The 22,639-nt window shown below is 41.7% G+C and overlaps 2 protein-coding genes and 1 long non-coding RNA gene across 4 annotated transcripts in view; 2 read left to right on the forward strand and 1 right to left on the reverse strand.

The window, feature by feature from the left end:
- Positions 1 to 6,172, forward strand: LOC148887168 (uncharacterized). The gene is made up of 5 exons (XM_089016210.1): positions 1 to 679; positions 748 to 1,135; positions 1,329 to 1,491; positions 5,260 to 5,297; positions 6,164 to 6,172. Exons 2-5 carry the CDS (start codon positions 872 to 874, stop codon positions 6,170 to 6,172), a joined length of 474 nt encoding a protein of 157 aa, XP_088872336.1. The 5' UTR covers positions 1 to 679; positions 748 to 871.
- Positions 5,454 to 22,381, forward strand: LOC148887169 (rho GTPase-activating protein 22-like). Its single transcript, XM_089015139.1, has 11 exons — positions 5,454 to 5,586; positions 6,730 to 6,896; positions 13,375 to 13,574; positions 15,432 to 15,519; positions 19,532 to 19,660; positions 19,761 to 19,968; positions 20,037 to 20,169; positions 20,232 to 20,305; positions 20,382 to 20,503; positions 21,193 to 22,057; positions 22,150 to 22,381. The coding sequence occupies exons 2-11, from the start codon at positions 6,854 to 6,856 to the stop codon at positions 22,370 to 22,372; spliced, it is 2,085 nt and encodes a 694-aa protein (XP_088871265.1). The 5' UTR covers positions 5,454 to 5,586; positions 6,730 to 6,853; the 3' UTR covers positions 22,373 to 22,381.
- Positions 20,226 to 22,639, reverse strand: part of LOC148887170 (uncharacterized) — a 10,610-nt gene continuing 8,196 nt past the window's right edge. Inside the window, exon 7 of one of the 2 annotated variants that reach the window (XR_016117383.1) lies at positions 20,226 to 20,405. This is a non-coding gene — a long non-coding RNA (uncharacterized LOC148887170). Of the gene's footprint in view, positions 20,406 to 22,204; positions 22,345 to 22,639 lie in introns of those variants that run through there. The other variant, XR_016117380.1, reaches the window with a different exon arrangement.

Here is a 22,639-nt window from a genome sequence, read left to right on the forward strand (position 1 = left end):
CTTGCACAGCATGTATAGGAAGAAAATGCAACAAAAACAGTAACTGTGATTTGGTGCATTATATTGCCGTCTAGTGGTGACATTGTGTCACTGCCAATGTCACTTGACCTGAAATGATGACGTCAAAAGATACGATTTTCAATTTATCATGACTGTATTTTATTTCATTCATGATCGAGCACCAACCCTGCGTCACAGTAAAATAAAATAAAATAGTTCTGATTTATTCCTACTGTTTTAAAGTTCGGTTCTGCTGTGTCCAATCTCCTAATTATGAAGCAATTAAAAAAACACTATTCTAAGTGTGAATAGCCGAATAATATAAGCACAGTAACGAAAATGTTGTGCATATGCACATTAAAGTCCGTTTTATTTTTATCTTCGTGCTCTGAAAACATTTACAATACCTGCACGAGATGCGTGCGCAGGATTATGACGTAATACAACGAAACTACAGAAGGTGTCTGATTTAAAGCTCCTAACTTTTTTTAAATTGTGCTGCGGAAACTTGATGACCTCTTCAATCTGCAGAATTGAACCCTTTTTGACTCAACAACATAACCGTCCCATTAATGGCGTCCGATTTTATAACGGCATTTGATTACATTTCAACATAGAAACCTTGCAACCTGCGACAGTCGCTCGGAGACACAAGAAAACAAATGCAACATAGGTTCAGGTGAGTCAGGCACACAAATACAACTTTGGAAAAAAGGTATGTTGAACTTTTTTTGTCATTATTTGCAGTTTGGCAGCTGAATTTATGATACTGACTTTATCGCAAAGCAACCTCATGCTGGTAAGAAACCTCTTCAATACATAAGTGCACATAAGAGGTTAAAGTCAGCCTTGAACGTGACCTTGCAGAAAGATGCCGAAGACAAAGAAAAAGAAACCCGTGATTCCACGGAGCATTGCATTCACCTCCAACATGGCCCTGAATTGCATTCAGCCGACACCTGATGGCAGGCAGCGACTCAATCTCAGTTTCAAAGAACTGGACGCCGTGCCACCGAGCATCCACAAGTTGTTTCGAATCGATGAATTGTACCTGAGCAGGAACCTCATCGTCAGCCTCCCTGACTTTCTTCTTGAGTTCAACAACCTCCAAATTTTGGACCTGCACAGCAACTACGTGAGTACACTGTGGAATTTATGTGCTTGATTAGCTTTATTCTTCACTCACAGCAAAAACAAATGAAAATAAAATAATAAATAACAAATGATAACGTCCCAAATACAACACATGTGACTTGTTGGTCTGAATCATCCCAGTGCTTACGGCATGTCAATCAATCAGAAAGAAACATTTCTGTTTTTGACTGCAGCTGGAACAGATCCCTCCAACCATCGGCGTCTTAAAGAAACTGGTCATTCTAAATTTATGCAACAACCGTCTACCGCAAGTCCCCAAGCAGCTGGGCCTCCTCCAGAACCTCCAAATGCTGTACCTGGGCATGAACCAGCTTCAAATGCTCCCCACAGCCATCGGTAACTTAAAGGAGCTCTTATATCTCGGGCTGTCTGATAACAAATTTTCCAAGGTGCCAAATTGCCTCGCAAGTCTCCCACATGTAACAAAAGTGAACCTGGACAGAAATCCCTTTCCTCCACCCCCGGACGAGAAGAAACTTGCAATCCCAAGAAAGTTTTACCTGGCTCATGCACGAGACCTCTGTAAAGACTGCCTTAAAAATTGCAAAACAGGCAAAGGAAAGCTGGAGGGAACAGCACAAATTAAAAAAGCCACGGCACGGCATGTGCAATGACTGGAGATGGTTATTTAATTGTAGACCTGTATCAACACCCTTCGTGCTTTGAACACAGTAGTGGCAATATGGCGCAGCTATAGTTCAGGAGTACTGTTCCCGTACTCTCAAAAAGCTTTGCAACCTAATTCAGTGCCTAATGGTTGATCAAGTACTAAGTGCATAGCGCAACTTACACATTGAAGGACAATGTGCAATCTCTGTAGGAATTTGCTACATAGCAATATCATGACCAAACTGACAATACTGCACCGCAGTAGGCCCAACTCTTTATTAAAAATAAGACTAAGGAGTCATATTATTTGTAATCATTTATTTTGGTGATGTTGTTGAAACCAAAAATGACATTTATTGCATGTACTGTACTAATTCAACATTTTTACTTAATACCATGTGTCCAATATGTCATAAATTTTGCACTTTGGCACTTCTTCATCGCCTTTAAAATGCGTGTATTTAAAATTAGCTCAAATCCTACACCAATTTAGGGGGTAAATAATGTATTTTGTTGATTTTTTTCCCCCGCCCTCTTTCTGCAGATAGAGTAACCAACCTTCGAGCTACATTAAATTCAAATTGTGTCCACTAGTGGGCTCCAAAGTCTTGCTCATAAATTGGATTGTATGTACAGTACCTTGATTCGTCTTGCAGTCGAGAAATGTACATTTCACAGCAGCAAAGTAATGAAAGGAAGAGGAAAGGAAGAAGTAGAAAAATAAAATTCAGGAGCTGCTGGAAAGGCAGCCACTCTCGCGGCGCCATCTTGAAGCAAAAAAATAACAAATACAGTATATATGTGTGTGTGTATATATATATATATATATATATATATATATATATATATATATATATATATATATATATATATATATATATATATATACAGTACATGTGTGTATAATGTCAAATCCAATCCAATGTGTGTGTATATATGCAGTATGTGTGTACAGTATATGCAGTATATGTGTGTATATATACATTATATGTGTGTATATATACAGTATATGTGTGTATATATACAGTATATATATGCAGTATGTGTGTATATATACAGTATATATATGCAGTATGTGTGTGTGTATATATACAGTATGTGTATATGTATAAATGTGTGTATATGCATGTATGTGCATATATGCATGTATATGCATGCATGTGCGTTTATGCTTGTATGCGTATATGCATGTATGCGTATATAAAACGAAATCTGGAATTTAAGAATAATTTCTTGATATAATGATATATATATCCATCTGTATGAATAATTAAATAACTTCACCCTCAGCCTCCCCCTCATGCCAATTTATTTTGACTCACCAGCGGTCGATAAGACATGAAAAAGTGCAAATAACCTCAACCCACTGTTTTTTGTTTTTTTTTTAAACCCACATGGCTGAGCTAAGAAGTGCTGAGCGGCCAGAAATAAGATCTCATCAGATGCATTCATTCGGATGCGAGCCGTCCGGTATTGACTCAGTTGAGCTGCGACCTTTGTGACAGCGAAACGTGACAAGGGGCTTGTAGATCGTAATCCACTTCCAATTTCATGTACTTTGATTTTTTTTTTCATGTAGAACTCATAATAACTCAAATATCCCAAACCTTCCGTCTGGACTACCAATCACTAATAAACCAAAAGACCTTAGTTGACCCTGCCGCCTTTTTGGTGGGTGATGGGGTTCCCTTGGCAATCGAATGCTGACTGCACGATGCTCCCGGATACAAGCTCTCTGCTGTTGCTATTGAAAATCAATTCACAGCTCTCCACACACCTCAGGATGGACTGTGTTTTTGTGGCTTCCCCACTCAGCTATTCCATTAGTCTGCTCTCCATCCTCGCTTGGCTTTCTCCCACTCGGCGTCAGTCACCTTAATACACACGGGCAGCAGGCAGGATGAATAAAACCACCGCCTCAGCCAAGCCCGTGCGCCGCAAATAGAATCAAATTAATTTCAACAACTTGGCTTTGTTTCCCGTTATCGGCTGAGAGGCTAATTGGAGTCTGTGGAGTCTAAAAAGCAAATGCGGCTGTCTTTTTAACTTTCATCCATTGGGGAAGTTGATTCATATTACAGCCTTATTTCGACATAGAGTAAATGCGATTGTATTTTACGTGCAGATGTTCACAAGACACCAAAATAAGTCACATGCTAAATCATCCCAATGAATTTAAACCACTTTAAAGGGCAACCGACGTCTGCGGACAAGTTGTGTCCATAATTTGTAAAATGACTTCTACTGAGCATATTTTACATAGACTCCACCGCATATAACTATATTTTACGTTTTAAGACTCGCGCTGAATATTCCGGAAGTCTTGTTTTTGAGTTGGTGACGAGTCTGTACGTGACGTCACTGAAGGAATCCCCCTGACATCACGTCAGTGCATTTTGCTGTGCTTGTTTGGTCTGAAAATGTTGCGTTGCACCAAAAAGATCCAGAAGAGGGCGACCAAGCTCAATATAAGGAATTTATCAGCCTGTGGAAACGGGTCGATTAATTCCTCACAGGAGGTTGGTCGCCATTTTGTGCCTCTTTTTTTGGGTGATACATTTCCCCAGAATGTTGCCTCAAAATGGCACGGAAAAAAAGTATTTAATCGATTGCAAACATGTATGCTTTTCTCTTCAGAACTATTTGAATCATATTCATAACTGGATGTGTAACAAGAAAGCATAAGCCATTGTTTTGATTCTCCAGCAATGCAAGACGTCTTGGCGTGACGTCACGAACTGGGGGCGGGACTTTCTGAAAATGCCCAATTCGCAGCTCAATTTTTTGCAGATTTTGGACACTTTAAGTCATTTTTATTGGTGTTTGCATTTGAATAAAAATATGATACTGCGTGTTTTGGGTATTTTAGATGCTATAAAACGTTTTTCTGATGTCAGTTAGGAAACAAAAATGTGATGTCGGTTGTCCTTTACATAACAAAATAGACACATAATGCTATCTAAAGTGAATAAATATCAGATCACACGTCCAGTTGTATTTTCGTCCTGGAGCAGATGACTGTAAAAAGGCCCACCGCATGCCCCAATCAATATATAACGCAAAGTCAACAGTCGGCACCTTCAAAAATCCCCCCCCCCCAACTGTGCTGTTTGAACACCGGACCCCTCCCTGCCGCGATGAAATTTTAATCACGCTGTGTTTCAATATTTCAAAAGGTCCTCTCAAATTCAGTGATGGATCCAGTGGCAAATGGAGAACGGGTTGACTTTTTGCTGTATGGTTTCCCCCCCCCCCCCCCCTCAAATATTTCCACTGGGGATAAAAACATATGCTTGGGTGGTAGAATCACAAACAACGTTCAATGCCACACCCTGGATGGGAGTGCCCACATTTGGAAAACACAAACTGGCATTGAAAGCTTGTTTTTTTATTGTATTTTTTTCTCATTTTTGACACTTTCAGGTCATGTGATCTTCCATCTTTTGATCTCATCGCATGTGTGGGTGTGTCATATCATGTGTCACCTCATTTCAGACGCTTTTGGGATCCATGGACGTCAAAAAAAGGAACACGTGCGCATGTACGTATTAACCCCGCATACGCACCCACCCACACACACACACACACACACACACACACACACACACACACCCTCTTAGTTCCTCCTTCCCTCTTTGCTCTGTAATAAGAGCAGCTGCGGCCGCTCTGATTCAATTGCAGTGCAGGACTTATGGCTATTATCCAATGTCGACTGGTTGGCTGGCTGCTGTGGCACAGCTGCGCCTCCAACAGCACCAGAAAACGGATTGGGAGCCGTAAATGTAAACGTACCACAAACACACCAAAAAATGCTGAGTAGAGGTTAGTAGGAATAAGGTTTCTTTTCATCTGACATTGCAGTTTTGATCTTTTTTAAGGTGTAGGGTGCTTTTTTTTGGGGGGGGGGGAGAATACAGTAGTTTCAATGCGCGAAAAAATGGAAATATTACAATCTCAAATGTCACCCTCCCCATCCCACCATTTCAACTCCACAAAAGCTACATTTACTCTGACTTTCAACCATTTAACTCATTCACTGTCAGTCCCGAATTTATTCGGGGTTGTTTTCATGCTTGGGTGCCGATAAAGCGCTGGTCAGACTTCTGCCAATATTTTTTCACTTCCACATTTTTATGTAGCCCTGAAACTCAATATTTTGTGGAATTTGAGTGAAAATGACAAAAACCCTGGCACTGGAGTAGACTCATTTTTGCACATCGTCTGGCAGTGAATGAGTTAAATGAGACACTTTAAAGGTGATATTCATGGAGATATATTGACACGCTAACATTTACGAGGCTAACATGCTATCCTGTAAGAACTCACAGCATGGATTATTCCAAAATGTGTTGCTTTGCGGGTGACGGTGCAGGATTGACTTTTTATGTCCGCTTTCCAGTTTGGCTAGTGACGACATGACAAAATGACTTACCAAATATTTACAACTGGAACGCAAACCCATTTTAAATGTGTCGCCGCATTTTAAATGTGTCTGCATTGCATCTAGAGCTGGATAGGAACCATACCAGATCATATTATTCTCCGCGGGTTTTGGAATGCCCGAAAGCGAATTTACAGTAAAGGGGAAAATCAACCCGGACTAAATGAACTTATTAAAACAGCGAGAGTACATGATAAAGAAGGAGGATGAATCAGGGGGGTGTCGGATAGTGTTGACACCTGCCACATGACCCGCCTCCTTTTCCAATTAGAAACCATTGAAACCTCCGCAACCTAAAAGCAGGATTAAATTTGATCATGTATAGACTGGTCCAGTCAAAAAGCTCCATCCACCCGAGGCGGATGCCACGCTATGAATAATACAGAAGGGGGGGATGTTGAGGCCACTCGCCGTGTTCATGGAACATGACAAAAAAACAAAACAGGGTAGTTCCTCTCCATCCATAGTCGCCTCCCTCTTATCTGGTTCCCGTTCCCCTCCCCTTGTGTTTCCCAACCCCCCAGCCGGTGACTGCAACTGCAGAAGGTCAGAGAGAGGAGAGGAAGAAGAGGCTGAGGGTGGCGCAGGCGAGGGGCGCGGCTCTTGGATGTACACGAACATGACGAGAGGAGAGCGTGCCGACAAGCCATGACAACCATGCTGAGTCCCAAGATCCGACAGACCAGAAGAGGTAAGGATACTTTAGTCTCCTTTTTTTGACTGTTTTAAACAAAAATGGCGCTTTTGGGTGAGTGACATGAGAACATTTCGAATGTTAAAAACATATACATTAAAACAAATGTTTAAAAGCTTCTATAACTGCGCTAAGATGCCGGCGTAAAATCAGTCGGGAAGCATCTCCAGTTTCATTCTCGGCTGTCAGCTGGTGTCGCACACACACACATGCGTGCGTGCGTGTGTGCGAAGCCTGTGATGTGTTTGCACTCGTAAAAAAAAAAAAAAGGATGCGTTCATAAACCCTCGCCGTACATGTGTGTCCAAGTCCACGTGTCTCCTTTGGTATCCATCCCGACTCCCAATTATTCATCTGGATGCGATTAAGATGTAATGAAAAGCTCCCGATAATGGGCGATGCGGATATCCTCTCCTGGAGCGGCGTGAAATTGCTCCTAAAAGAGGATTCAACCATGTATTTGCATAAATTACCAGACAATAGGCATTGGTCATGTGTGTTTTACAAATTGCCATTTTAGCTACTAGCGTTACGATTATGATAATGTGTGTGTGTGTTAAGTTTTGCATTTTTATATCCGTCCCCGAAATTGTTGAGAGGTTGCATGATCTTGTCGCTAATTGAGGTGTTAAATATGAGGAAAAAGGTGGTGTTAAAATCACGATTCATTTTGATACCAGACTGATAACCCGGTGACCAATCAATAAGTCATCGGTACGAGTAGTGCTGGGTCAAACCATTGGCAGAAAATGTCTAAAATATTCCACTTTGAACAAAATGTAGCGTTCCTGTCACTGTTTTAACTCATTCACTACCAGACGTGGAAAAATATGTCCGCTCCAGTGCCAGGGTTTTTGTCATTGTCACTTGAAATCCAAGGACCCACGGAATATTGTGTTTTAGGACTACATAAACATTCAATACAGCGTTAGAAACCTTAGACTCTCTTCTTTCATCAGGAAAAAAAAAAAGAGTTAATTCCTAAATTATATGGATCTGGAGTTATATGAGCTTGAAATGAGGGCGGCTGTCCAAAATACAATGCAATAAATACCTATTGGTTTCAATACAATACAATACATCCTAATATATGTAGCGCTTTCACAACAGCTGCACCCGTAACAAAGCGCTTTACATAATAGTCAACGTAAAGCAAAATAATAAAGACAACAGTAACATAAAAACATGGACAGTTGTGCAAGCTTACAACTTTCAGCATATACTATTTGATGTTTAAGTACAAGACCAAAACAAACTGAACAAAAAGGACACAGAAAGTCATTCCATCTTAAGTGCGTTCTGCATCCGCTTCAATTCCAAGCCGCGACAGTTCCACATGCGTGTCGGCGCTTTAAAAACAGCCGAAGCTGGAAAAACATGGAAAACAAAGGAAAATGTTTCCCCCTTGTGGAAAAGAAAAAAAACATTGCCAGAGGCCCAGGCCAGCGCTTTATCAGCACCCAAGCATAAATAAACAAAACCTGAACAAATTCGGGAATGGCGCTCTGTCATATTTTCAATTCCCAATACATTCATGAATGGTAGTGAAGGGGTTGATTGCCTGCATATAAGCTGCTTCCATCTCCTCCAGCATCTGCTTGATGTGCGTTGCCATGGTTTTACGATCAAAATCAGTGGCGACATAGTAGCGTTGATATTCCGCATGAATACCGGATGCGGCTACGCCTCCATTGCCATACTCCCATCTACACGTGGACCTAACATGATGCGAAAAGGCACATCCCGCTGCATCCATTTCACTTTGGGTTCCACATAGAAGCGCGAGATGATTTAACCCCCCCGCTCACCCCGCAGTGTGTCTTCTGCTCGTAGATTTAAATGCAAACACACAAACCAGCCGAGTAATTTATCAGCAGCGGTAGGCTTAACCGCAAGTTCCGCGCTGATGCACCTGAAACTTATGCCCGTCATCAATCATCACCCAACGACTGGATTAATGGAATTAAATTCCTCAAGGCATGCCTGCGCATCCTTGGGTGTGAAATGCTAGTAGATGTATAGCTTTGATGGGACGTGTCGGACATAGTAAAAACCTGGTGTCGCCTCCAACTGTATTCATGACCACCCAAAGAGGAAGTCATACACTACGGTGAATATGATAGAATATTATTTTGATATTTTCACAACAATATCAGATTGCTAAGTAAAGTGAAAGCGTTTTGCACAAAAAAAAAAAACAATCCCATATATGCAGCTAACAACATTCCCTGATTGGAAATTGCTAGCATGGCTTGCGTATTTAACACATTCACTGCCATTCCCAAATTTATTCCGGAATTGAAAAGCATGATGTGGAACGCCATTTTGTTTTTTCTTGCTTTGGGGGTGCGGATCAAGCACTGGTCAGACCTCCGGCAATGTTTTTCCCTCCTACGAGGGTGCAGTTTTTACCTTTTGTCCATGTTAGCACCTTGTTACAGCTGTTGCTAAAGCGCTATATAAGTCAATATGTATGTATTGTATTGTATTGTATTGTTTTGCATTGTATTGTGTTGTATTGTGTACAGCCGCCCCCATTTCAATCTCAGATAACTCCAGATCCATATAACTTAGCAATTAACTCTTTTTTTCTGATTTAAGAAGAGAGTGTAAAATTTCTTACGCTGCATGGAATGTTTATGTAGTCCTAAAACTTAATCTTTCATAGGTCCTGCAATTTGAGTGAAAATGACAAAAACCCTGGCACTGGAGTGGACACGTCCGCACATTGCACATTGTCCGGTGCAGTGAATGAGTTAATATTCTCAGATGTACTTGGGCCTTGAAAGCATCCCCAAGAGGAAATTTACACAAAATATAATAGCTGTGTTTTTCCATGCAGGTACAGTCAGAGTGGCAAGAATGGTATCCTCCAGGGTACTGTTTTTATACCCCTGAGATTTTGACTTGAAAACATGTCTGTCCTCCTGGAGAATGGATCAGTAAATCCAAAGATTATCCTCCCATGGGTACCTGAGTGTACTGTCGGCTTTACACGTGGGCGCCCAAACTGACTGGTCCTGGAAAACAAAATTATGCAAAGCCTCTTGCTGTTCCCCCCCCCCCCTCGCCCTTCCCTAAAATGTAATTTGTGACAAATGCTAATCATGCTTTCAGTTTAGACAAATTGGCCATGGCTGGCTCCCCCCTGAGCCATGGAAAGTCGGAATCTTCATCAGCATGAGGTTCAAATTGGAGCTTTTGGCACTTTTTAGACCCACCAAAAAAAATCTGTGACTCAAGTGTGAATCACAGACGTCTGTGTGTGTGTGTGTTCCACTCACATGCAGCTCATTTGTTTAATGCCGGAATATTTTTTTTGAAAGAAATGAAAATATGAATCCAGATTTTTTTGTAACTGATTTATCTCTTTTAACACAGTTGACCTTGAATCCAAAGGTCGATAGCTCCCTGTCACCCTTGAAGCTCCATTCATCCTCCATTTTTTTATCCAGGTGCCGATTTGTGCCTAAACGTTAATGAACCGAAGATCGGCGCCACAACAAAGCTAACTAGACCGCATCTAAATAAGACTCATGGAGGGATAAGCGCCATTAGCGTGAAAAATAACAATGGAGCTTCATTTTATTGATTACATGTGATGGTTATGTGCTTTTTGGGGAAAAACGAGAGGTTATCAATTTTTTTTTTTTCAATTTACAGTTTATTATGATTGCGCAGGTCCATACAGTCAATGAAAACAAAGTAGCATACAGCTCATTTGTTAATACGCTGGAGTAGTTCCATTTTAAAATAAGAAAAATCTCATGTAAGGACAAGTAATCTTTTCAATAATATCACTGTAACTATCATTTCTTATTTCTTTTTTTCCTCTCTTCTCTTCTTTTTATTTATCTCGCGATCCAGCTGTTTAGCTGGTTCTCTGGTTGGCTGGCTAGCTATCTCGCTAGCTCTCTATTAGCTACAAGGCTGTCTAGCTGGCCAGCTAGCTATCCACTTGCTATCTATTTTCTATGTATTGGCTATCTGGCTGGCTAGCTATCTCGCTAGCTCTCTATTAGCTATATGGCTGTCTAGCTGGCTAGCTAGCTATCTACTTGCTATCTATTTGCTACGTATTGGCTATCTGGCCAACTGGCTATTTTGCTAGCTCTCTATTAGCTATATGGCTATCTAGCTGACTAGCTTTCTCGCTGGCTATCTATTAGCTATCTATTAGCTAGCTAGCTCGCTTTATATCTTTTTGAGTTACGTCCGGGTTGAGTGAACGCTGACGCGTGTTTCTGCCGCTGCTCACCCACAGAAAAACTCATCCTGTGACTGTAAAATGACCTTGAAAGTTTTGAAAGGTGCTTATAATTACATTTTATTATTATTATTATTATTATTATTATTATTATTATTGTATTAGTATGATTATTTTAGTGTTATTATAATGGTGTAACTATTTTTATAATATAATACAATGAAAACAAAGAAAGAAAAGAGGAGAAAAACATTATTTGACTCATAACGCTTTCTGTTACGGGTGTTTAAATGCAGGCTCAAATAGAACATAGCAAAGAAAAATTCTATCAAGCAACAAGAAAAAAAAAGACAATCAAAGAGAATTGATCATTACTTCATCGCCCCTGCAACATTGATCATCTCCGCGCACACAACCAAATGGAGCTCATCGTCCCAGTCGAATCGTGTCAATTATTCATGATCATTAAATAGCATCGCCATGTTTGCGTAGCCTGCCAGGAGGTCGTACCTGCGTCCCATAAATCCATCTGGTCCAGTTGGCGGCCAAATGTCCTTGCACTCTAGACCCCTCCCCCCCCCCCTACCGCTGTCATGAACGTCTTTCAAGATAAGGCCAACGGGTGTTCTCTCCAACCGCGGAAAGACGGATGTCGTATTGGTGACACGGGTATACGGTCCGATCCCTTTTGGTTTTTTTAAACCGCAGCTCAGGTTTCGCGCATTTGTTGCGAATGAATCAGTCGGTCCCACGTGGTCCTATTATCTCCAGCCATAGCTGTTTTGCTTTTCTTTTTGGCTCGTGGCGAGACAATAAGTCTCTCCCAAGGACCTTTCAAATGGAAGACGGGGCGGCTGGGGGTGGGGGGTTCAATCCATGTCACCCCAGGCTACAAGAGCCTGTGTGTTTTGTAGGAGTGATCCCCCCCCCCCCCCCCCCATCACATTATTTGTGTTCAATTCATATTTGTGCCCCGCGCTGCCTCTGTATCTCATCTTGAGGTGTTCTGGCTCGGGGGCAAGAAGGTTGTGTGTTCCTGAGTGATGAGCAGCATACACAATGAAATATAACACCGAACGGGTGAAAATGAAATAGAGGAGCAAAGGATGGGGGGGGGGCGTTAGGGCAACAGGCCAAGATGGATAATGGAGTTGTCTAATCTTTTTCAATTCAGTCGTTGACGAGCCTGCGTTTGTTCATTTTAATTTATTTTTTAAATGTATGACTTTTTTTTAGCCTTTTAATGTATTACTTTTCTTGCCCGACAGATGGTAAATTAAACAACTACAATCAACCACATTTGAAATTGTGATTTACAGAATGCATTTTTTTCTTTTTTTATTACCAAACGGGTGTTCTATACAATGGACAAAAATACAGTAATACCTCAGCTTACGAACTTAATTGGTTCCCAGAAAGTGGGAGTAAGGCAGAAAGTTCGTCTGCCAAACATTTATTTCCCATAATAAATCATTAAAAATGAGAATAATCTGTTCCCAGGTCCCCATAAAACATAATTTTCAACTAAATAAGCCGAAATACACAAAATATACCTTATTTTATGTATAATAAACTTGCTATTGGATTGTAATTCAAGAAATAAACTACACTATAATAAAGTCGTTGATGTAGTTGCCTCCTCATGATATCCGAGTGAAGTTGCCGTGCTTTCTCGATGATAATACCCTCACTCACACTGTCCCCTGTTAGCTGCTTTTCGTTAATCAAAATCAACTTCTTCTATTGCCTGAGACCGTTACTTAGAAAACACAGAAACACGCTTAAGCACATGTAGCAATGGTCGACTTAGCATACCGGTACGGGGACGCTAAGTCACGCAAACGCACACCTCGTTCATGTTTTTCGATGATCTCCTTATTCTGCTCGACCGTCATTTTCTTTTTTATCCTCTTCGAGTTAACACTAGCCTGTGGTGGGGTCTTTTTCGGTCCCATCATAGCAAAAGTACTCCACTCGATAGCAAACCACGTCTGCACTCAAAGGGGGGGTGGAAAACTAGTCCACTGCGGTTTGGTTGTCCGCCGAAAACTAGTTCGGAAGATTGTATTCTCGCGAATTTAATGTTCGTAAAGTGAAACGTCCGTGAGCTAAAGTGTTCGTAAGCTTAGGTATCACGATATTACCATATGCATGTATTGTATAAAAACTTAAAAAGTCATTTTTTTTCCTTCGCCCTGTGCTTGTGCTAAAATACACTTTGCCAACTATACGATTGTGCATCCACTAAAAATACAAATGTATCTGCAGCCAGGTCCAAGAGCATGGTGATGGGCGAAGTGGCGCGGGGTTCTTGCCAGCCAGCCTCGCCCAGCCTCCAGGAGGGGGCCCTAAAGGCCGGCTGGTTGAAGAAACAGCGCAGCATCATGAAAAATTGGCAACTGCGCTGGTTCGTGCTACGCTCCGAGCAGCTCGATTTCTACAAGGACGAAGACGAAACCAAACCGCAGGTAATTGCGAACGTTGAAGCTGTTAACCGTCTTGTAATTTGAACATACTATTGTGAAATTAGATTTTTTTTAATTGCCATGCCAGGCTTCAAATTTGTGAAATAATTCAGAGTTGGTATCATAATAATGATAATGATAATAATACATTTCATTTATAAGCGCCTTTCGAAACTCTCAAGGTCACTTTACAGTCACAGGATAAGTTTTTCCGTGGGTGGGCAGTGGCAGCCACACGCGCCAACGTTCCCTCAACCCGGAAGTAACTCAAATAGAATAATAAAACAAATAGATTGAAAGCTAGCTAGCAAGCCAATAAAATGACCAGTCGCGGACAAATGTGTATTATTGCATTGGATTAGCCTTTATTAGTCTTGCAGTGGAGAAATTGACATTTCACAGCAGCAAAGTGATGAAAGTAAGTGTAAAGGAAAGGAAGAAGTAGAAAAATAAAATACAGGAGCTGCTGAAAAGGCAGCCACTCTCACAGCGCCATCTTGAAGTCAAAACAACAATAAAATAAAAACTAACAAGTAATGTGACACAACACAAAAGATACAGACAGTCATTCAATCTTAAGCACTTTCTACACTCTCTTTGTTGTGTGAAGCAGTTCTAGATGCAAGTGGAGAGGATCAAAGCCTCCTTTTCGCCAGTGGATCATTCACAGTGTAATGTGCTCGTGTAGTACAAGCTAAATGTTCAAAGCAAACACAATGCTGTAGCATCCATTGACCAAACGAGATGGTCTCATATCTCCTGCCCCGTGTAATTCCGCTTCAATTCCAAGCCGCGGCAAATCCACATACGTATCGGCGCTCCGCGCTGACGCTCCTTTCTTCTCATCGCGGGCTCCTCAAGCCATGAATCTATCCGTCCAACAGCACCGACCTTTCCGCTAAACAAAGCGGGGCTGTGAAAACGCTGCCCATTGCAGACGCTAAAATTGTATTGTATTGTACTGTCAATAATGTCGCTTAAGAACAAGGTATGACCATCATGGCTCGAGACAGCCTAGACTGGCGGTTCTAGTTTAAGTGCTGCTAGCACACGCAGCAGAGCGCTTGGTTTCCCTTTCCATTAGTGCCTAAATCAACCTAAAAATATTGATAAGGGGGGTAAAAAAAAAACACCGTAATTGATTCAATTCCTTTCTCAATTGAAGACACCTTTTGTGACCACGGGCGCTGACTCATCCTTTCCCTCTTTAATAACCACTTATGAGTAATGCAGTGGGTGTGTCACTTGCTCGGGGGATTGTAGCAGGTTAGCCGAATCGGTTTACAATGGGGGCTAACATGATGATGTCATCCGATAGTAGAAATAGACAGCAGGGGTCCATCTTCATTAGAGACGCCATTTTAAACATCATCATCATCATCACTGTGAATTCCTGACTGAAACCTTGACTTGTATAGATTTTTTTTTTTAATTGTGGATGACGGATGTTTTTTTTAATAGGTGCCCCCCCCCCCCACACACACACACACACACGTACAAAGACATAGGATGACGTCTTTGTCTCTATTCTACGGGGCCATGTCCACAGACTTCCCCTTCATCACAGCTTGCATTCGAATTGCATTGATTTTTCAGCACACTACCCCCCCCCCACCCCAAGGGATCCTCCACCACACCCCCAACACTTAACCAGCACCCGCCTCTTTGATTGGTTGCCATGGTTACTAATGTCAGTCAGCGGATTCCCACACGCTGGCATCTTTTCACAGCTCACCTGATTTGTCACACTTCAATGGGGATTGATCTTGATTGTGTATTTTGATCATTTATGTGGTTTAAAAAAATCTAGTTTATATCAATTAATAATCGATAAATAATCTTTTTTTTTGTGGATTTCAGGGCTGCATCCCACTGCAGGCCTGCCAGGTGAACGAGCTCACCGCCAACCCGGATGAACCAGGGAGACATCTTTTTGAGATCGTGCCATGTAAGATTTTCATGACGTCGACCAACAGGTGGCGCTGTTTGCGCGTATCAGAGTTCTAATATCAACGGTGGCAAATTCTACATTTTATTTTTTGATGATTTTAAAGTAATGAGCAAGTTCTAATCAGACCATGTGCTGTCTGTCCCTGTGGTTGCTCAGGGGGAGGGGTGGGGAGCACCTCTCCTTGTGTTTGGAATGGATGACCATCTTGCGAGACTCCTGTGTGTTTAGTTTACGGCCGGTCAACGTTGCGGAAGGGTGCGAACTCCAATGAGCTTTTTGCCGCGGCCTCCCCCCCCCCCTCACCCCCTTCACTTGAAAAGTCATCTTGCGGAGATTGATCCAAAGCGCCGATGCATTTGGACGCGTTTTCATTGCCCCCCTTTATGCCTTCAGTGACAGTCACCAGGCAAATTTCAAATGGCCGCTCGTTCATTTCTAAACCAATTCAGCACATCATTTTTCTTTTATTTCTTTTGTCGGACCAAATGCCTTATTTTGACCTTTCCAAGGTCACTAAGAACAACGACCTTACATAACTCGGAAGACGGTGCGATGCCTTCCACGTCCATACCCGCCTACCAAAATAGACCACAAATAATTGAATGTTTTCCAATCGGATACATGCTCACACCTAAAGTGTCCTTGAGAGCTTTGAAAGGCGCTAATAAATCAAATGTATTTTTCTCCTTATGATTATTCTTTTTCTTATTCTTATTCTTGTTCTTGGCCTTATTATTACTATTAATAATAATAATACATTTCATTTATGAGCGCCTTTTAAAACTCTCAAGGACACTTTACAGGCACAGGATATTTTTTTCTGCTTGTGAGCAGCGGCAGTCACATGCGCCAGCATTCACTCAACTGTTATTGCTATTATTACTAATTAATATTATTACTATTTTGCTATTATGATTATTATTATATTTTTTGTTTTTCTTCCTTTTTTTCTTATTCGTTTTCATCATATTATTCTTTTTCTTCTTATGATTCTTATTTTTATTTATTTTATTTTTTTTGTTTAGTTGTTTTAATTTTTTTGTTTTTATTTGTATTTTTGTATTTTTATTTGTATTTTATAATTATTGTTGTTGTTATTATTACTATTACTACTATTATTACTAATTAATATTATTACTATTTTGCTATTATATTTTTTGTTTTTCCTCCTCTTTTTCTCATTCTTTTTTTCTTTTTCATCATATTATTCTTTTTCTTCTTATTATCCTTATTATTATTATTTTTATTTATTTTATTTATTTTTTGTTTAGTTTTATTTTTTTTATGTTTTTATTTGTATTTTTTTATTTTTATTTGTATTTTATAATTATTATTGTTGTTGTTGTTATTGTTATTATTATTACTATTATTACAATAATAATAATAATTATTATTATTATTAGTAGTAGTAGTAGTAGTATTCTATATTTTTTCTTCTTTTTCTTCTCCTTTTTCTTTTTCTTCTTATTCTTTTTCTTCTTATTGTTCCTATCTTATTTTTATTATTATTTGTATTTTTTTGTTGTTTTGTTTATTTAATTTGTTTTTTTATGTTTATTATTTGCATTTTATTTATATTTTTGTATTTGTCTTTTTATTATTCTTGTTGTTGTTGTTGTTATTATGATTACGAATCACAAGTAACATGACACTTCAAATGTGAGTTGGTGATCCCATCAACGTGCTCCTGGAAAAAAAAAGGGCAAATTCCTCCAAAGTAATTTGCATTATGCAAAATAGTCAGCACAGAAGAGCCGAAAATCTGTGCAAAGTGAGTCTCATAGTCATTGATTGGCACTACACCCTCTCCCCCCCCCCCTTTTTTTTTTTTGTTTTACTGTGTGCGCACAAGTTTATTTGGCATAGATTGGAGGACAGCCCACCTTCCAGCACACAAGTGACACAGACTGAGAGAGAAATAGAGAGAGACTCATCCCACTCCCCCTTGAGGGATTTACTTCGCCCCCAGGGGGGCTCAGGGAAAGAACCTGCTGCCCAAAATGTTCAATAGGCGAGACGGGGTGAAATCGGGTCAAGAAAAGAGGCGAGACGTGCTTTTAGGAGAAGGACTGGATTCCGTTCCTTTTTGTCGGCGAGCATGCCGCCTTTGCAGCTCGCAGGCGGAGATCAAGACGCTCCATGCTTGCCGGGTTTAGCTGCAAAGGGAGACCCGGAGCCGGTACCGGTTCTGGTGTGACGTGTTGGCGCAGATATGGGACCGGTTTGCTGTAAACCGGAGACACTGAAGCAACATCTACAAGGTAACGGGGGAAAAAAATCATCTGTATTGGCAAGTATGTAGAAAACACAAGGAATTTGTCTCTGGTAGAAGACGCTGCACTAGTATCATCATTGAAAAATTGGAAATAGGCACTATACAGTTATATTCCGGTGACTGTTTAGAGAGTTTATGGCGAAGTGGGAAGAAGCTGTTTAAATGTCGGCTGGATTTGGTACCTGCGGGGACTAGCTGGAAAAGGTGGTGGGCAGGGTGCGAAGGGTGCATTAGGATATTCCGCGCCCTAGTTTCGATTCTTGCAGTGTGCAAGTCCTCGAGAGAGGGAAGGACGGTGCCAATGATTTTTTTCCGCCGTCCTAACTGTCCGTTGAAATTGTCTCCAAAGCCTGCCAGAGCTCTTATCTTCATTTTCTTCGACGGTGATCTTTGTACTTTATTTCCATTCATTCACTTCGGGCTGAGATGCCATTGTGGTTTTTGGTGTCCTGATTGATTTTGTGCTGGCTATCTGCGGCGTGGAATCAAAAGATATGCAGGCTCCTTAACGTCTGAGTCTTTCGCTTTTACATTTGGAGTCTCATTTTAAGTTATCTCAGCTGTGCAGGGGCTGCCTGTGGTGCCAATCCATATCTCGTACGCTCAGCTTGGAGGCAAAAAAAAAAAAAGAAAATGTGTTGGATTGACCATGTCAAGTGCATCTCAAAAGTGTGATGATCAGGATGCTGTGAGTTTGCTAAGCTTAGTGACAATAGCATTTTGCTGGATGATGGGACTCCATGGCTGTGGTTGCAGCATTATCCCGTGATTATTATATAAAAAAGTAGCAGTTTTTGTTTCATCAAAATGTTCTTTTGTGTAGAATGGATTAGTATTGTTTTTTTTTGTCCAATTTTATTTTTCTTGCATTCGTTGTCTTGCATGGTGTTTGTTTTTAGTGAAATAATCTGTAGCAATTTTATTATGGTATTATCTATCTATCTATCTGTGTATCTGTCTATCTATCTCTGTCTATCTATCTATCACTGTCTTTCTATTTCTCTCTATCGCTCTCTATACAGTAATACTGTATCTATATACTTAGTATATAGATATACATATATCTATTTGTCTGTCTGTCTCTCTATCTGTTTCTCTGTCTATCTTTCTGTCTGTCTATCTGTCTCTTTCTCTGACTGTCTCTCTATCTCCCTGTCTGTCTGTGTCTCTGTCTATATCTGTATTTCTCTGTTTACAGAACGGTCTATCTCTGTCTCTCTCTCTCGATATACATATATATCTGTCACTCACTATACATATCTCTCTCTCTCTCTCACTCACTCACTCTATCTCTCTATATCTGTCTCACTCTCCCGATATACATATATATCTGTCTCTCACTCTATCTATATATCTGTCTCTCTCTCTCAATCTATCTGTCTCTCTCTATCTATGTATTCATTTTTTTTTAATTTATGTATTTATTTATACTTGAATGTTTATCTTTGTAAGGACACAATCTGAAATCAATGAAAGCTGACATGTGGTGGGGGGCGGGGGGGGGGCAATTCCTCAATGAAATTGCTTGTCCTGTAGTGCCATCTACTGGTGAGAAAAAGTCCCAGGATGTTTGTTTGTGACATTCAGAAAGACCGTTTAGTGCCGTTTTTATTCTTTTTTTTTTACACATTAAACATTTTACATTTCTATGTACCATTGAGTGCATTATGTTTATAATAATAATAATAATAATAATAAATATGGGCATCTTGAACCCGTTGGGTGTGTTTGCAGGTGGAACGGGAGAAAAGGACCGCCCGCCGATCAGCCATGAATCCTTCCTGCTCATGGCCAACTCCCAAACAGACATGGATGACTGGGTCAAGGCCATACGGCGGGTCATCTGGGCACCGTTTGGAGGAGGTCAAGCTTGAATAAACACATCTTTAGTTGTCTCTCCAGAATAAAACGCACACTCTTGTTAGACATCAGAATCATGTTTTGTTTGTTTGTTTTTCAACAGGGATATTCGGACAGCGATTAGAGGACACGGTGCAGTATGAGAAGAAGTTTGGCCCTCGGCTAGCTCCGCTACTGGTGGAGCAATGTGTGGATTTCATCAGGGAGAGGGGCTTGGATGAGGAGGGTCTCTTCCGAATGCCCGGTCAAGCCAACCTGGTTAAAGATCTTCAGGAGGCTTTTGACTGTGGCGACAAGCCTCTTTTTGACAGGTGGGAAACGTGAAGCGTTACAGAAGAAGCGGAGAAATAAAGATGAAGATGTTCTTTGTCGCCTGCAGCAACACGGACGTTCATACGGTGGCCTCCTTGCTCAAGTTGTACCTGCGAGAGCTTCCTGAACCGGTCATTCCTTTTTGCAAATATGAAGACTTTCTAACGTGCGCACAGCTTCTGGCCAAAGATGAGGAGGAGGTACGTGCGCGCGTCGCTGCTTGCATTTGCAAGCTGTCAATAATTGAAAAATGATTTTTCAGGGGGTTCAGGAGCTCAGCAAGCAAGTCAACACGCTACCTCTGCCGAATTACAATCTCCTCAAGTACATATGCAAGTAAGTTTTTTGTTGGGATTCCATCAACGTAGCCGCCAAATGGCCGTCCAAGTCATTTATTTTCCTTTTTTCGAAGGTTCCTTGACGAAGTCCAGTCCCACTGTAACGAAAACAAGATGAGCGTCCAGAATCTGGCTACGGTATTTGGACCCAATATCCTTCGACCCAAGATGGAAGACCCTGTCACAATAATGGAAGGTAAAATGTCGTGTTTTTTCTCGACTTAAGTCAAAGTCATCTTTATTGTCAAATATGCTAATATGCATAACATACAGCACAGATGAAATTACTGTCCTCTCGGACTCAGCGTGCAAGGCTATGTATTAGCTATCTGGCTAGCTATTAACTGGCTAGATATATAGCTCGCTATCTATCTAGCTGGCTATCTAGCTAGCTGTCTATTAGCTATCAACTAGCTAGCTAACTTTCTATCTATTTGAGTTCTTCCGGGTTGAGTGAACGCTGGCGCATGTGGCTGCCGCTGCTCACCCACAGAAAAACAGATCCTGTGACTCTCTAAAACTGAATATTCCGTAGGTCCTGGAATTTGAGTGAAAAATTACAAAAACTCTGGCACTGGAGTGTACACGCATTATTACTATCTATTTGCTATGTGTTAGCTATCTGGCTAGCTATCTAGCTCGCTAGTAATGGCTATCTAGATAGCTATCTATTAGCTATCAGCCAGCTAGCTAACTTTCTATCTATTTGAGTTATTCCGGGTTGAGTGAACGCTGGCGCGTGTGTCTGCCACTGCTCACCCACAGAAAAACTGGTCCTGTGACTGTAAAGTGACCTTCAGAGTTTTGAAAGGTGCTTATAAATGAAATGTATTATTATTAATATCAAAAAAAATATATATATCCTTGTGCTCCATTTTGCCCCAGGCACCTCTTTGGTGCAGCACCTCATGACGATCCTTATCAGGGAACACAAGCGTTTGTATTCAGGGAGGGACCAGGAGGACCTCGTCGCCCCCCAAACGGAACATCTGCTCCTCAATCGAAGCCTCGGTGCCTGGATCTCGGAAGAGGACCTTCAAAGCTGCCCCGTCTCCAACCCGGACCAAGAACTGAACAGCAGTGCCTCATCACTAGAAGCCAAACTGTGCGCCGCGACGCCAAAATCGGGGTCCTCCTCAGCAAAGGGGGAGATCGTCGTGAGCCCGAGTAAACAAGCGAAGAGCATCCCCTCGTGGAAGTATTCGTTTAAAAGCTCCTCGGCGCCTCGGTGTCAACTGCCGCCGAAGCAAAGCGGCTTGGCGGTTGAACCCAACGCCGCGTCTTCCGGAGGGGGAGGTAGCGGCAATTGGTTGATGAACGGTTTGTCCTCATTGAGGGGCCATCGGCGGACCTCCTCGGGCGAAAGGTCGACCCGAGACCGGGACTCCACCGGTTCCTCGCAAAGACTCTCCACCTACGACAACGTCACGTCCTCGTCAAGCATGGGCAGCGTGCAGAGTGTAGGAAGCACCCCTTGGTCCACGTCTTCGTGTGAGATCTCCGATGTCCCGCCCCATCACTGCAGCGAGGGTGAGCAGACCGAGAGTCAAAAGGGACCCGATAGAGAACAGGACGGGGGAGCGTCCACGGAGCAGATCAGCTCCGAGGCCGACGGCGGCGAGAACGACAGCGCAGTCGCCGTGACGTCCGACGACGGAGACGGAACCGGCGTCACACTCAGCGGTCTGGTCGAAGGTCTCAAAGACGAGCTCAGGAAACAGAAGTCAGTGTACGAGACAAGGATCCAAAAGTAAGTACACACCATTTAGCCAAAGAGACGCGAAATGCTAAGCTATTAGCATCAAAATGTAAACACCGCGCTGTTTGGATGTCCGCGTCCAGGTTGGAGGACTCCAGCGCCGCCCTTTGCGCCCACCTGGAACGTTTGGAGCAGGAGATGGAGCAGGAGAAGAAACGGCAACGCATGCTGGAGATCAAACTGCGCAACTCGGAGCGAGCCAGGGAGGACGCCGAGAACCGTAACAAACTCTTGGAGAAGGAAATGGAGGACTTCTTTTCGACCTTGGGTGATCTCACCTTGAGTACAAGGACAAGCGATATTTGATATTTTTTTCGGGGGAAAACAAAACAAAAAAGGGCTCATGGCTTTCTCGATGCTTTTACGCATCGAAGGCAAGCAAGCGCTGGCGTAGAATTAAACTTTTTAAAAATAGGGTCAGGAGGTCACGGTCGTAAGTACGAGTGATCGTAAGTCAACCTGGTCGTAAGTGGGATGATACCTGTATATACATATATATATATATATAGGTCAATTGATAATGTTAACTTACCGATGCAATCTTCAAGTCAAGTCAGGAAACGTATTAGCTAT

The sequence above is a fragment of the Hippocampus bargibanti genome, linkage group LG15, assembly GCF_051943395.1.
Source record: "Hippocampus bargibanti isolate YZ-2025 linkage group LG15, ASM5194339v1, whole genome shotgun sequence".
NCBI classification, from domain to species: Eukaryota; Metazoa; Chordata; class Actinopteri; order Syngnathiformes; family Syngnathidae; genus Hippocampus; species Hippocampus bargibanti.

What these genes read in the sequence shown, in the direction of transcription:
- LOC148887168 (XM_089016210.1), top strand. Translation starts at nt 872, where the DNA reads ATGCCGAAGACAAAGAAAAAGAAACCCGTGATTCCACGGAGCATTGCA. An exon ending in TGGACCTGCACAGCAACTAC is followed by an intron (nt 1,136 to 1,328) that starts GTGAGTACACTG and finishes TTTTGACTGCAG; the next exon opens with CTGGAACAGATCCCTCCAAC. An exon ending in AATGCTCCCCACAGCCATCG is followed by an intron (nt 1,492 to 5,259) that starts GTAACTTAAAGG and finishes ACCTCATTTCAG; the next exon opens with ACGCTTTTGGGATCCATGGA.
- LOC148887169 (XM_089015139.1), top strand. Translation starts at nt 6,854, where the DNA reads ATGACAACCATGCTGAGTCCCAAGATCCGACAGACCAGAAGAG. An exon ending in GATCCGACAGACCAGAAGAG is followed by an intron (nt 6,897 to 13,374) that starts GTAAGGATACTT and finishes ATGTATCTGCAG; the next exon opens with CCAGGTCCAAGAGCATGGTG. An exon ending in CTGGGCACCGTTTGGAGGAG is followed by an intron (nt 19,661 to 19,760) that starts GTCAAGCTTGAA and finishes GTTTTTCAACAG; the next exon opens with GGATATTCGGACAGCGATTA.